At 38.6% G+C, this 15,686-nt stretch overlaps 1 protein-coding gene across 1 annotated transcript in view; it reads right to left on the bottom strand.

Moving 5' to 3' along the window:
• The window catches only part of PFDN1 (prefoldin subunit 1), a 60,837-nt gene that overhangs the window by 25,000 nt on the left and 20,151 nt on the right, over positions 1-15,686 (bottom strand). Inside the window, exon 3 of the mRNA XM_082836889.1 lies at positions 7,494-7,578. Within this exon, the coding sequence (XP_082693015.1) occupies positions 7,494-7,578 (85 nt within the window). The remainder of the gene's footprint in view (positions 1-7,493; positions 7,579-15,686) is intronic.

The following is a 15,686-nucleotide window of genomic DNA, read 5'->3' as shown; positions in this document are numbered from 1 at the left end:
TGCTCCATGAGAACATCTTGACTTCTTAAAGGTAAAAATGAGCTGTCTGGAAAGATAAATTGTGGTACAACTATATAATAGAATACATACAGCAATGAAAATGAACAAATCACAATCTCAACATGAATGTACTTCACAAACACAATGTTGAGGAAGAAGCAAAGCAAAGCAAAAAATATGGAGACGGATTTTGTTCATATAAAGTTCAAAAACTGTCTTGAGGGATATACACATAGGTAGTAAAACTATATTTTTTATGAAAGGAAATAATTATCCAAAAGTTAGGGTTACCTGAGGGAGGGGGAGAGCAGGCAGGAATAGAAGGGAGAAAGAAAGGTAGGGGGCGGTGCTCTGGTGTCCTACCAATTTTTGATTTCTTGGTTCGGATGACTGTAACAAGTGTTTGCTTTATAATTATTGATTAAACTACATGTATTTTAATACATATTTCTGTAAATGCTATATTTCACTACAAAATAAACAAATGACTAATTTTTTTTTGATGGATTCTAAACTTTGAGCTGTGCAAGCAGATGAACCATTGGGTGTAATTCTTGTTTAATATATGAAAAACATTCTTGGGCTTCCCTGGTGGCGCAGTGGTTGAGAGTCCACCTGTTGATGCAGGGGACGCAGGTTCGTGCCCCGGTCTGGAAGGATCCCGCGTGCCGCGGAGTGGCTTGGCCTGTGAGCCACGGCCGCTGAGCCTGCGCGTCCAGAGCCTATGCTCCGCGACGGGAGAGGCCACAGCAGTGAGAGGCCTGTGTACTGCAAAAAAAAAAAAAAAAAAAAAAATTCTGCCACTGGCTTTGCTCTCACCTGCCCTTCTCTCTTCATTGAAAACACAAGTAAGAATCAGTGCTTATCATGCAGTAGTGTCCACCTGACATCACGTCCAAAGAGGGTGTCCCATCATACACACAAAGGTACTAGCCCAGGGCTTCCCTGGTGGTGCAGTGGTTAAGAATCCGCCTGCCAATGCAGGGGACACTGTGAGCCCTGGTCCAGGAAGATCCCACATGCCGTGGAGCAACTGAGCCCATGTGCCACAACTACTGAGCCTGCGCTCTAGAGCCCGTGAACCACAACTACTGAAGCCCGCGCGCCTAGAGCCTGTGCTCTGCAACAAGAGAAGCCACCAAAATGAGAAGCCCGTGCACTGCAACGAAGAGTAGTCCCCACTTGCCGCAACCAGAGAAAGCCTGCGTGCAGCAACGAAGACCCAATGCAACCAAAATAGCTAAATAAATTTAAAAAAAAAAAAAGGTACCAGCCCAAAAGTGAGGTACTTAGGGCAAAAACTGGACATCCATCCAAGTGCCTACCAGTGCCTACCCATGCTACGGAAAAAATGATCCTCATTAGGCAGAGTAAAATCTCCTCAATCATGGAAACTCCAAAACATTTTCTCATCAGAGTCTCAGAACTCAGCCAACTGCAGAGTGTCACAGGCACCTCCTATCCAGTTTTCTTGCCACTAGTCTTCCTACTTGTTTCAGGAACTACTGTCTGACCCTAATAGCCATTTTTGTGGAAGAGCCAGGACTTTCACAGTTTCTTAGATTTTACTTATAGCATGGGCTGGAGGGCTATTTCACAACCCTGGGATTGTAACATTCTGCGTCAGAAGTGGCATTATGTAGGCCAGAATGTCCTGGTTTCCTTATTCTTATTTTTATTGTGTCATTGCTGAGCTAACTAGGGTGGTGGAAGGGGTGGTAACCACGTCAGAGAAAGAGGGGAAGGAAAGTGGTCAACCAGTATTTGCGTGTGCCTAAAATATAATGGGGATTTTAAACTGAAGGCAGATGAGCCTGAAGCGGTAATTCAATGAGAGAGAACATAGGAGAATAGTGGTCAAAATGTGTTCAAATATACCACTGAAAGCTTATCTCAAGGATTCCAAATACTTGAGATTCAAAAGGCAAGACATCAAAAATTCAGCTCTAGCTCATCTGAATGCTGAATCTAAGTTTTTGCAACTGCAAAAGAAGTCCACAAGTAATTATTTTCTTTTTACCTCTAAAAAAGTGAGCAAAAATATAGGATGTATTTTTCACTCTTTAGAAGATACATATCTCTTCAATCTATCAATAAGGTTTTAACTCAACTTTACCTAAAGTTGAATTTTCTTAAAAAAAAACTATACTTTCTTTTTGTAGCAATGCTGTACATTTCAAAAAGAAAATTATTTTTACAAAGACAGATGAGACTCATGAAGTCCTAATTCCAAATCCCAATTATACTCATGTCATTTTTAAAAAGTACAATTTTGCATTTTCTAACATATACTGTATTACATATTATATACTCAGCCATCTTCTTTAAAATTATTATCAGTATTTTTTTTTAAATAGAGAATTCCCTCAATGACATAAATAACATGGTTACTCTATCATACTAAAGCATTTTATTTTTTCTCTTCAATCGGATTACCATCATTGGTCTGCTAATCGCCATTAAGAGAAATGGTGACATTCCCTCCCAGAACCTGATCAACCATCTCTATAAAGGCAAGATAAAAATCTATATAACACTATCACATTATGAGTCTGTTATCAAAACACTTCCTAGTCAAACCCAGGAAAGTGATTACAGCCTGAAGAACCCAACATAGGGGTATTAAAATGTAAAATATGGAATTTTAAGAAGAAAAAGACAATCTTCCCAAGGTTAAGATGGTACTTGTCTTTACCCTTCTAGTATGTAATATAACTCCCTATCAAGAAGACATGAGGGGGCTTCCCTGGTGGCGCAGTGGTTGAGAGCCCGCCTGCCGATGCAGGGGACACGGGTTCGTGCCCCGGTCCAGGAAGATCCCACATGCCGCAGAGCAGCTGGGCCCGTGAGCCATGGCTGCTGGGCCTGCGTGTCCAGAGCCTGTGCTCTGCAACGGGAGAGGCCACAGCAGTGAGAGGCCCGCGTACCACAAAAAAAAAAAAAAAAAAAAAAGAAGACATGAGGGCAGAGACTTCCCTGGTGGTCCAGTGGCTAAGACTCCATGCTTCCATTGCAGGAGGAGCAGGTTCGATCCCTCGTCGGGGAACTAAGACCCCGCATGATGCGCCACATGGCCCAAAAGAAAGAGGACATGACAGCAGCATTACAGTACCCCCACCTCTGCTCCATAAGAAGAAAAGGGCCAGCAAGTGAGACACCAGGCTGGTTGACAATGTAGACACAGCATACTACAGTTATCAAAAGCTAAACAAATTCTAGGTTAAGTAGGACTGGGGAAAAAAATCTGGAGAGGGCAAACATAAACAGTAAGAATGGAGGTGGAGGGTTCCCTGGTGGCGCAGTGGTTGAGAGTCCACCTGCCGATGCAGGGGACATGGGTTCGTGCCCCGGTCCGGGAGGATCCCACATGCCGCGGAGCGGCTGGGCCCGTGAGCCATGGCCGCTGGGCCTGCGCGTCCGGAGCCTGTGCTCCGCAACGGGAGAGGCCACAGCGGTGAGAGGCCTGTGTACCACAAAAAAAAAAAAAAAAAAAAAGAATGGAGGTGGATAAAAGCGAGTCTAGAAAATACTAATGAAGATGGGCTCTCCGATCAGACTAGCACCTATGTTATGTCATGGAAAAGAATGATCCATAGCGTCATTTATATAGACTGCTGGTAGGGGGTGGGTAGGCACACACAGTGGGGCCGAGTTAATAGCTCTGGTCAAAAACTAGAACTTTGGACCCAAACCAAAAAGTTTACTTCATCAGAGATGAAAATGTGCTAAATTAAACAGCCTGGCCTTTGTCTGCAGAGTTATGTATAAATTATGCCTCCTCAATTTAATTTAAGGTATCTGAGGGTAGAAACTAATAATGATAATGATAATTAAATAAGATGAAATACGCTGGACTGACAAGAAATACTAGGGCCCAGAAGAAGAGACTGTATATTTGAAAGGCAGAGTAATAACTGGAAGGCCTTGGGAAAAACTATTTAGAGCTCTGAATCTGCATCAAGCTTCCCAAGTAATAGGAAACCATATTTGTAATTACTTCAACTGATGATAGTTTATATGCCCAAATCCTCACACTGTGCTATGAAACTAGTAGAATAATTAGACAGAACAAGGGAAAAGCACTTAATTTAACACTGAGGAATCAGAAAATGCTTCTCAGAAGAAGCAGCCCTAAACTAAGATCTTAAGGATTAACAGAGCTGGTAAGAGCAGAAGGAGGAAGTTCCCAGGCGGAGAGAATTACTTTTGCAAAGACCTAGTAGAAACAAAGAAAACATAGCAAGTTCTAAAAACAAACTATTTCTGCATGTCTGGAGCATACAGTGTAAGAGAAGGAAGAGGATATGAGGGACATGAGAGAAAGAAACAGGAGTCATTTCATAAACAGCCTTGAAGGTATGTTAAAAAGCTTGAATGTTACCCTAAGAACAATGATGGGGTTTACACAGAGGAAAAATACAACAGATTTAACATTTTAGAAGGTCATTCTAGCTTCAATATGTTAAAAGGATTAGAACAGAGAAAGTTGGAGGTGGAAAAACCAGTTAAGATGCTACTGCAGATGATGGAAACAGCTGGTTTAAAGGTGAGAAAAAAATTCCAGAGGGAAATACCATTTAAAAGAGAAAACAGTGAAGAAGTAATATTCAGAGATAGTAAGAAGTTTCCAGAATTGATGAGTCACTAATCCTCAAACTCAGAAAACTCAACTTAACCCAGATAGGATTAAGAAAAAAAGCAAAAAGACTAAATCCCCACCTAAACATATATCAGAGAAACTACAAAGCATGAAAGATGACAAAACAATATTAAAAGTAGCCACAGAGAAAAGACAAAGGAACAAAAATTAGGCTGATAACTTCTAAACAGCAACAATGGAAGCCAGGAGTCAAAGGAATGCTATCTTTAAAAGAGCTGAGAAATTCCTAAACATATAAAGCAAAATGAAACATATCATCTCAACTATGCATACAGTAATAATGAGCATTTACAGCACCCAGATAGTAGTTTCTAAATACCACTGCCCACTAAACTGAAAGACTAAGGAGAAATTCATAACTATCATCAGAGGGAGATCTGACACAACTCTCTCATAACTAACTGAATAAGGAGGAAAAATAATCAGTAAGAAACAGAAAATCTGAACACTGCAACTAACAATGTATGTGTGCATGCATGCACATGTGGGTCTGTGCACATGTGTATACATTTCAGGCTGAAGTAACAAAATTATAAAGGTATGGCAGTCAAAAAGTATAGGATTGCTTCAGGGAAGAGAAGAGTGTATGTAGTGGGTGATACCATTAAAAATACAGGTTAGGGCAGTATTGGAGAGAACACTAAATGCAGAGGCAGGGATCATGCGATAATTGAATGTTGAGGTAATAAGGAAACTATGATGGTAGGATAAATGGAAAACAAGAAACAATATAAACTAGATTTACATTACTAAAATGGAAAGGTAAATTGTCAAATGATGAAAAACATCATATACAGCATAATCCCTCTTTACTCAAAAAAAGTATATATATGTGTGTATGAACTTGTTTATAAAATAAAGTTTTATAAAGTGTAATGATACACATCAAACCATAAAAGTGACATTTTGAGAGTATGCAGAAAGAGGAGAAAGTCATTATTTTTGTTTAATCATGTTTTAGTTTTTGACTGTTTCTTTTTTATAGTATACTTACATCATTTTTATAATATAAATAGTGTATAAGATGAAAGATTAAAAACACAAAATAACTTCCTAGGGTAGAGGCTATAGTTTAACTCTGCTAGTTTTTTGTAGCTGTTAATTAGCATTTCAAATACCAACAAGCTAGCTAATCTATTTCTATTACCTGACAGATATCAGGATACTCTTACCAGTACCTGAGAGACTCCGTGAAACGAAACTTTTGGAAAATGAATTTCCTAATATTCATCAGAAATGAATAGTATGCTAAACTCATCATCTGTGGCAATTTTACCTTGATGATTTTTTTAAATTATAAAAGTTAACACAGGGAGATGCAAGAGGGAGGAGATATGGGGATATATGTATATGTATAGCTGATTCACTTTGTTATACAGCAGAAACACACCATTGTAAAGCAATTATACTCCAAAAAAGATGGTAAAAAAAAAAGGTTAACACATACTTGTTACAATTTATCCAACACAGAGGTTATAAGAAAAAAACAATTTTATCCCCATGTCCCATCTAATTTCTTTAGGGTAACCAGTGTTAATTTAATATATATACCTACAAATCATTTTCAATGTTCATATACAGATCTTGGTTTTTGTTTGTTTCCATAAAAAGAATTATTTACACGTTACTTTGCATCTTGCTACTTATTCATCAGGACAATTTTTAGATATATTTACCAACAAGTGCAAAAACACACTTTTTTTTGGTAATCTACATGAAATATTTTCGTTCAGTTTTTTTAAGATACTTTTGTTTGGAAAACTCAATCTAGAAGAGTTGGGCTGACAAAATAGGATATAATAACAACCTGGTTACTACAGGATAAGTTTTCTTCTTTTTTTTTTTTGTTTGCTTATTTGTTTTGTTTTACAATACATTTTCTGAGCTACAAAGCCACTATCAAGTTTGTTTAAATTCTCATTGGTAGTCAAACAAAAATAACCCTAAGTAACCTAAGATACAACATGCTTGCCCCAGCCATGCCAAGTTAGTGTCCCTGAGAAATCCCCTGAAGGCTACATGGGGTGTCTCACCAATTCAGCAGAGGGCTGAGTCAGATTCTGAACCACTGCCTCAAATAGTATTCAAAGAAATTAGATAAAGTGACCTATGAAGTCACTGTATCCACCCCCATCTCAGGAAATCTTGGTCCCAAAAAATAATAACCAGTTTTTTTGTCCTGTCCAACTTTTACTATATACAGGATAGACCATTCACCAAAGCCCAAGAAGACTATTTCATCTGAGGTTTTAATGTATAAAGAAATGGTAATAATAAACTCCAATTTTCCAAAGATTTACTAAATTATTACTCTTACCTATCATCTTTTTCCCTAGCTTAAAAAAAAAAAATTGTTTTCCTCACTGGAGCACTACTCTTCGGATAGTTAATTAGTTATAGCTTACTACTCAGTCCTTGTCTAGAATTACAATGTGTGAAAGAGTCATATAACTAGATCCTTTGACTACTATTATCATTACCTACTCTCATGCCCATCCACCACAACATATGGTGTTTAAATATACACTGTGCTTTTATTTTATTATATTTTTTAAGAATAGACATGTTCACTTAAAGGCAATGGAAGAAATACATTCAGGTTAACAATATCCTATCTTCTTCAAAACTCCCTAAGGTTTCAAGAGATTAGTCTTTTTTCTGGTCTTACACACTGCTGTAAAAAGACTGCTTCATAGCTCTAGCACAATTAGAAAAAATGAAAACAATGTGACATGACCTTGGCAGGCATACATTTTCATTTAATATGACACGATAATTACTTTTTTCCTAAAAGTCGACTACGACTATCAGTATTCAGTCAAAACTTACTTACTTCCAATTCTTTAATTTTTTCTTCCGCTATCTTCTGTTTCTCTAACAGCTGATTATGAATTGCCTCCTTGGATTGAAGAATAAACCTACAAAGCACAAAAAAGTTGAAGATTAAGCCACATGACTACTATGTTCATCAAAATCAACAACTATATGCCACAAATATTAAACTAAGAAAACTAGAAGGATGATCTCCAATTGAGAACAAATAAAATGTATTACTATGTTATGACAAACTCAGGAAACCTCCACAGGTTGAAGCCTTCTTGGCTGAGAAGGAATAAAAGCTTAAAAGTAAATTGTGCCTTCTGGTCTTAAGAAGGGAATCGGGCTTCAAGTATATTCATAGACAAAAGGAAAAAAAAACATAAAGGGATAAAAATCTACTGTAGGCTAGAAGAAAAGTTAACAAACAATAAAAATCCCCCGTAACTTTAATTTTTCAGTTTCCTGTATCAACTTTTATCTAGATATCTTTCAAACAATATTTGTAAATTACAGCTCCTCCTCCAACCTTTAAAAAAAATTTTTGTAACAGCAGTAACTCATGACCTTTTAAAGTCACAATCAAGTACTGTGTTAGGATCAATGCATTAGTGTTTATATGAGTTCCTCACACAAAAAGCGCTGTATAAGGCCCAGTATCTTTTATTATTATATCCAGAGTGTATAATACCTCTGAAAAGCTCAAAATGCACAAGTGGAAATTTTCAACTTTTTCCATTTTACATTCAGGCACATTATTTACAGTTGATGAGGGTGGAAATATGGGGAAACTTCAAAAGTTAATACTGAGGGGCTTCCCTGGTGGCGCAGTGGTTGAGAGTCCGCCTGCCGATGCAGGCGACACAGGTTCATGCCCTGGTCCGGGAAGATCCCACATGCCACGGAGCGGCTAGGCCCGTGAGCCATGGCCACTGAGCCTGTGCATCCGGAGCCTGTGCTCCACAACGAGAGAGGCCACAACAAGTGAGAGGCCCGCATGCCACAAAAAAAAAAAAAAGTTAATACTGAATCTGTTTTGTGACTTTAGGTTCATAATTCTTGCTGTGGGCAAAGGAAGAGCAAACTACTTTATAGCCTAAAGCAAGTAAATTGAAATATTTCCCTTCCACTGGAAGAAAGGGAAAATCTCAATTACTCAAATCTCTTTCAGGACTGTCCAACTGGGTTATAACAGATTCCAAAAAAGAACAACAATGAAAAATACAATTAATTAAGCAGATTGTTTCTTCTCTTTGAACATAACTTAGAGTTTAGCAAAAAACTAAACATCATCTCATTACATGCATGATTTTACTAACAAAGTCTTTCGGCCATGGAAATAATTTTCAGAGTAAAATATACATTTTTAAATAGCACTGATTGCTGGCCAGTGAATAGTATTCTCAAACAATAGGTCATCAGACATTATCTTTATTAGTGTCTGGGAAATTTTCAAAGCTAAGATTAGAGGTCAAGTCATTACTTATGTGGTCTTTAAAAATAAAGTATCTGAACAGATACTAAATCCCTTGAGCAGAAAATAAAATTACTAGAAAGCAAGAACACTCAACAACAAAAACATGTTTTTCCATGGCCACACACCCCTGAGGTATCTATATTGAACTGTGCCAACTTCAAAGGCCAGAGAGATGTCATCAAAGCTGGCCAATCTACAAGCCTGAGGACATCTCAGCCATGAGAGTTTTAAACAAGGATGAGTATGGAGTAAATTCAAATGTCTATCTCAAAGAATAATTACATAGACAAAATTTAAACCAAAAATAATTACAGAAAATTTAGTTCTCAATTTTTAAAATGCCAAAGATACATTGTATGAGGATTGGAAAGAGCCCCCAGAAACATTTGGATTTCTGGAAAAAGTCTTTAGAAAACACCTTTTTCTAGTGTTAAAAGACAACGAATTCTCAGACGTTATTTTGAAGATAAAGGATATATCATGATAATGTAATTATGAGTGGTACATGATAAATAAGTATTATGTACACTACTTCTCAAAGTAGAGACTCTCACAGACATCCTGCCTGATAGTTTATGGAAAGCCAAATGGTAGACAAAGGATTCCACAGTTCAGAATGCCACAAAGGAAAACTAAAGCATGAAATGAAAAATTATTTTCATATAACAGATATGCACAAAACATGCTTATTAATACTCAGCATCATATAATCTACAACAGTCACTGCTTTGTATTGATAAAAGGCCTCTACGTTGGAAATCAATGCCATGTGACCCTGCACTGTAAACTATCAAGGATATGTAGCCTGCTGTTTCATTTCCTCATTTATTTGTAATTATGCCATCTGAAAAACATAATTTATGATGGCTTTTGGTTTTCTTTATTTGAGAAACATCAGAAGCTGTGTTCTGAACTCTCCTGCAGGCTGATACATAACTTCTATTTTCTAATGATTCAGCATATATAAAAAGTGTTGTTCACCTGCAAAAACACAATCTAGGATCAGTGGCAATGCTGTTTTTGGGTACACTTCCAAAGTATGGTAACCTGAACATAGATTATTCAGAAACAACAATGTGCTTACGATAATGCATTTTGTTTGGGTGGGAAATTTTTAGAATATGAAAACATATTCTAGTGGCATGTAAAGAATCCGCAAATTAAGTAGCACACAAAAGGCTAGATAAAAATGATCATACCTTGCTCCTTTGCCTCACTCCACTGGTGATGAAAACTACTTGCATGTGTGCACAAAGATCAACATGCAAAAAAATTTTTTACTTCATAATTTTTTAGCAAAACAAAAACAAACAAAAACCTAAATCCCTTAGTAAAGAAGCAATTAAAATTTATGCCACATCCATATTGTGAAAGGTTGAGTAAGACTTCTATTATTGGCATTATGCAGAGTAGACATCCAGAGCAATGCAAAAAAAAAAAACTTTTCTTTAACATTTTGCTGAGCAACCACAAATTAAAGATTTCACAACGTGGAGAAAAGGGAACCCTCGTGTACTGTTCGTGGGGATGTAAATTGGTGCAGCCACTATGGAAAACAGTATAGAAGTTCCTCAAAAAATTAAAAATAGGGCTTCACTGGTGGCACAGTGGTTGAGAGTCCGCCTGCCGATACAGGGGACGTGGGTTCGTGCCCCGGTCCGGGAGGATCCCACGTGCTGCGGAGCGGCTGGGCCCGTGGGCCATGGCCACTGAGCCTGCGCATCCGGAGCCTGTGCTCCGCGGTGGGAGAGGCCACAGCAGTGAGAGGCCCGCATATGGCAAAAAAAAAAAAAAAAAAATTAAAAATAGAGCTACCATAGAACTACCATATGATCCAGCAATTCCACTCCTGGGTATTTATCCAAAGAAAACGAAAACACAAATTAGAAAAGATATATTCACCCGTATGTTCATTGCACCATTATTTATAATAGCCAGGATATGGAAGCAACCTAAGTAACCATCAATAGATAATGGATAAAGAAGATGTAAGATGTATATACATATATAAATACACACACACATATACATATATATAATGAAATATTACTCAACGGTTTTTTTTAAAAAGAATGAAATCTTCCCATATGTGACAACATGAATGGAACCAGAGGGTGTTATGCTAAGTGAAATTAGTCAAAGAAAGACAAATACTTTATAATTTCACTTATATGTGGAATCTAAAAAATAAATTAGGGACTTCCCTGGTGGCACAGTGGTTAAGAATCCACTTGCCAATGCAGGGGACATGGGTTTGATCCCTGGTCCAGGAAAATCCCACATGCCGTGTAGCAACTAAGCCCATGTGCCACAACTACTGAGCCTGCGCTCTAGAGCCCATGCTCCACAACAAGAGAAGCCACCACAAAGAGAAGCCAACGCACTGCAATGAAGAGTAGCCCCCATCCACCGCAACTAGAGAAAGCCTGCCAGCAGCAACAAAGACCCAACGCAGCCAAAAGTATATTTAAAAATTAAAAACAGGGCTTCCCTGGTGGCACAGTGGTTGAGCGTCCGCCTGCCGATGCAGGGGACATGGGTTCGTGCCCCGGTACGGGAAGATCCCACATGCCACGGAGCAGCTGGGCCCGTGAGCCATGGCCGCTGAGCCTGCGCGTCCGGAGCCTGTGCTCCACAACGGGAGAGGTCACAACAGTGAGAGGCCCGCGTACCACAAAACATAAATAAATAAAAACAAAAACAAATTAACAAATGCAGCAAAAATGAAACAGTTATAGATACAGAGAGCAAACAGGTGGTTGCCGGAGTGGAGGGGGGTAAGGAGAAGAAAGAAATAGGTGAGGGAGATTAAGAGGTACAAACTTCCAGTTGCAAAATAAATGAGTCAAGGGTATAAAATGTACAGTGTGGGGGATATATTCAATAACTATGTAATATCTTTGTATGGTGACAAATCGTAACTAGACTTACATGGTGATCATTTTGAAATACACTTCTATACATTTTGAAATGTACTAAAATACTGAATCACTATGCTATATAACAGAAAGTAACATAGCATTGTAGGTCAATTACACTTCAAACACAAACACACAAACCAACTCACAGAAAAAGAGATCAGATTTGTGGTTACCATAGGCAGGGGGTGAGGGAAGGGGAACTGGATAAAGGCAGTCAAAAGGTACAAACTTCCACTGAGACAAATAAGTACTAGGGACGTAATATAAAATATGGTAAATAAAATTGCCACTGCTGTATGTTACATATGAAGCTGTAGAGTAAATCCTAAGACTTCTCATCACAAGGAAAAAAATATTTTTTTCTATTCTTTAACTGTGTATCTATGCGAGATGATGCATGTTCACTAAACTTATGTGACAAACATTTCATAATGTATGCAAGTCAAATCATTATACTGTGCACCTTAAACTTACACAATGCTGTTTGTCAATTACATCTCAATAAAACTGGAAGAAAAAGAAAAGATTCTACAGGGGCCAAAATGAAGTGAAATCAGAAATCGTGGAAGGTAAGAAAGCAATAAATTGGTTTTCACCAAGAGAGATTCTGCTTAATCCTAGAGACCTTCAGTATCCACACTGGCACAGACACAGGAGATAAAACCTAGGCACCATCCAAAGTGATGATGTTATTAAGAGAATCCTCAATTAAAGGGTTCCACCTTCAGTCTAAGAGTGAAAACAACAACAACAACAACTTGTCTCTCAGTACGGTAAAATAAACTTGTCTATCTATACCTTGGTAGTAAGTAAAATGAAAAAACAAAAATGTCCCCTAAGAATTTGTAACCATAAGGTGACTTCCTCATGGGTTCTGGTCCAAATTCACCCTATAAGGGAATTCCCCGGGGGTTCACTGGTTAGGACTCCACACTTTCACTGCCAATGGCATGAGTTCAATCCCTGGTTGGGGAACTAAGATACTGCAAGCCACACAGCTCAGCCAAAAAAAAATAAAAATAATTTTTAAAATTAAAAATTCAACCTAGTTATGGTCTAGAAAATCTCAAGCACAGAATTTCATTTACAGTGTTCCTAATTACATACATGGCAAAGGTGAAGTAAACCTGAAGATGGGTTAATAAAAATTAATCAAACTAAAACACAAAGAGAAAAAAAGGTGTAAAAACGAATAAAACAAACCAAACAAAAACAGGATACAGCAGGCAAGACATAAGAGACAATATTAAGTTGTCTAACATATGTGTAATTAGAGATCCAGAACAAGAAGAAAAAAAATGGAGAAACATCTGAAGAGACAATGGACAAGAATTTTCTAAAACAAATGAAAAAAAGAAGCCAAATCACAGTTCCAAGACACTCAGAGAAACCCAGACAAAAATAAATACAACAAAACAAAACTAGATGTAACATAACCAAATTATAGAAAACTAAAACTAGAAAGAAAACCTTGAAGGCAGCCAGAAAATGACATACTGCATTAAGAGAAACAACGATAAGAGTTACATCAAACTTCTTGTCACAAACTATGCAAGGAAGACAATGGAATGACATTTTCAAAATACTGACAGACAAAAGCTATTAACCAGCATTACATACACAGTGAACATATACTTCAAAAATGAAGGAGAAATTCAAACAAACAAAAGCTGAGAGAATGTATTCTAGCAAACATACATAAGAAATTTTAAAGGTAGCTGTTCCAGCAGAAGGAGTATGATAACATATGGAAACTTATAAAGAAATGAAAAGCACTGGAAATAGTATAAATTAAGATAAATATAAAAGGCATGCTTTTCTCATTGTTAATCATTTTAAAAGATAGTTGGGACTTCCCTGGTGGCACAGTGGTTAAGAATCTGCCTGCCAATGCAGGGGACACAGGTTTGATCCCTTGTCCGGGAAGATCCCACATGCCGCAGAGCAACTAAGCCTGTGCGCCACAACTACTGAGCCTGCGCTCTAGAGCCCATGAGACACAGCTACTGAGCCTGCGTGCTGCAACTACTGAAGCCCACGAGCCTAGAGCCTGTGCTCCGCAACAGAAACCTGCGCACCGCAACAAAGAGTAGCCTGCACTTGCCACAACCAGAGAAAGCCCACGTGCAGCAATGAAGACCCAACGCAGCCCAAAATTAAATAAATAAATAAATTTTAAAATAAATAAACAAAAAAAAATAAAAGATAGTTGACTGTCTAAAGCATGGGTTGGCAAACTGGCTTGCAGGCTGAATCGGTCACACTCATTTGTCTATAGAATGTCTATGGCTGCTTTCTCCCAACAATGGCAGAGTTAAGAGAGCTCTGACAGAGATCATATGGCCAGCAAAGCCAAAAATATCTACTATACGTCCCATTAAAAAACAAGCTTGCTGGGCTTCCCTGGTGGCGCGGTGGTTAAGAATCTGCCTGCCAATGCAGGGGACACAGGTTCAATCCCCTGTCCAAGAAGATCACACATGCCACAAAGCAACTAAGCCCATGTGCCACAACTACAGGGCCTGTATCCTGGAGCCCGCAAGCCACAATTACTGAGCCTGCGTGCCACAACTACTGAAGCCCACACGCCTAGAGCCCCGTGCTCCGCAACAAGAGAAGCCACCACAATGAGAAGCCCACGCACCACAACGAAGAGCAGCCCCCACTCACTAAAACTAGAGAAAGCCCATGCGTAGCAACAAAGACCCAACACAACCAAAAATTAATTAATTAATTTTTTAAAAAAACGGTCAAGAAGGTTTAAAAAAAAAAAAAGACACTGGCGGCAGTAGTTCTGGGGAGTACTCACTGGCGTGAGCCCTCCTGGAGGCTACCATTCTCTCACCAAGACCTGGCCGCATCCAACAACCTGGAGGCTCCAATGCTGGGATGCTTCAGGCCAAAAAACCAACATGGTGGAAACACAGCCCCACCCATCAGCAGAAAGGGAGCTTAAAGTCTCCCTAAGCATACAGGTGCCCAATAAACACACCCCCTGACATGGCCCTGCCCACCAGAGGGACAAGACCCAGCTCCACCACCCAGTGGGCAGGAACCAGTACCTCCGACCAGGAAGACTGCACAAGCCTCTTAGACAGCCTGATCCACCAGGGAGCAGACAGCAGAAGCAAGAACTACAACCCTGCAGCCTGTGAAACAAACCACAATCACAGATAATTAAACAAAATGAGACAGCAGAAGAATAGGTCCCAGATCAAGGAAAAGATAAAACCCCAGAAGAAAAACGAAGAATGGGAGATAGGCAATTTAACCGAAAAAGAATTCAGAGTAATGATAGTAAAGATGATCAAGGAACTCAGAAGAAAAAATGGTGGCACATAGAGAAGACACAAGAAATGTTTAACAAAGACCCATAAGAATTAAAAATGAACAAACAGATGAACAATACAATAACTGAAATGAAAAATACACTAGAAGAAATCAATAGCAAAGTAACTGAGGCTGAAGAATGGATAAGTGAGCTGGAAGACAGAATGGTGGAAATCACTGCCATGGAACAGAAAAAAGAAAGAAGAAAAAAAAATGAGGACAGTCTCAGAGACCTCTGGGACAACATTAAATGCACAACATTTGCATTATAGGGGTCCCGGAAGGAGAAGAGAGAGAGAAAGGACCTGAGAAAATATTTGAAAAGGTAACAGCTGAAAACTTCCCTAACACGGAAAAGGAAATGGTCACCCAAGTCCAGGAAGCACAGAGAGTCCCAGGCAGGATAAACCCAAGCAAGAACGTGCCGAAAGACATAGTGATCAAATTGACAAAAATTAAAGACAAAGAAAACTATATTAAA

Source organism: Leucopleurus acutus, assembly GCF_964270905.1.
Source record: "Leucopleurus acutus genome assembly, chromosome: 3".
In the NCBI taxonomy this organism is placed as follows: domain Eukaryota; kingdom Metazoa; phylum Chordata; class Mammalia; order Artiodactyla; family Delphinidae; genus Leucopleurus; species Leucopleurus acutus.
The sequence above is the reverse complement of the archived record's forward strand: the minus strand, read 5'-3'. Positions and strand labels throughout refer to the sequence as shown.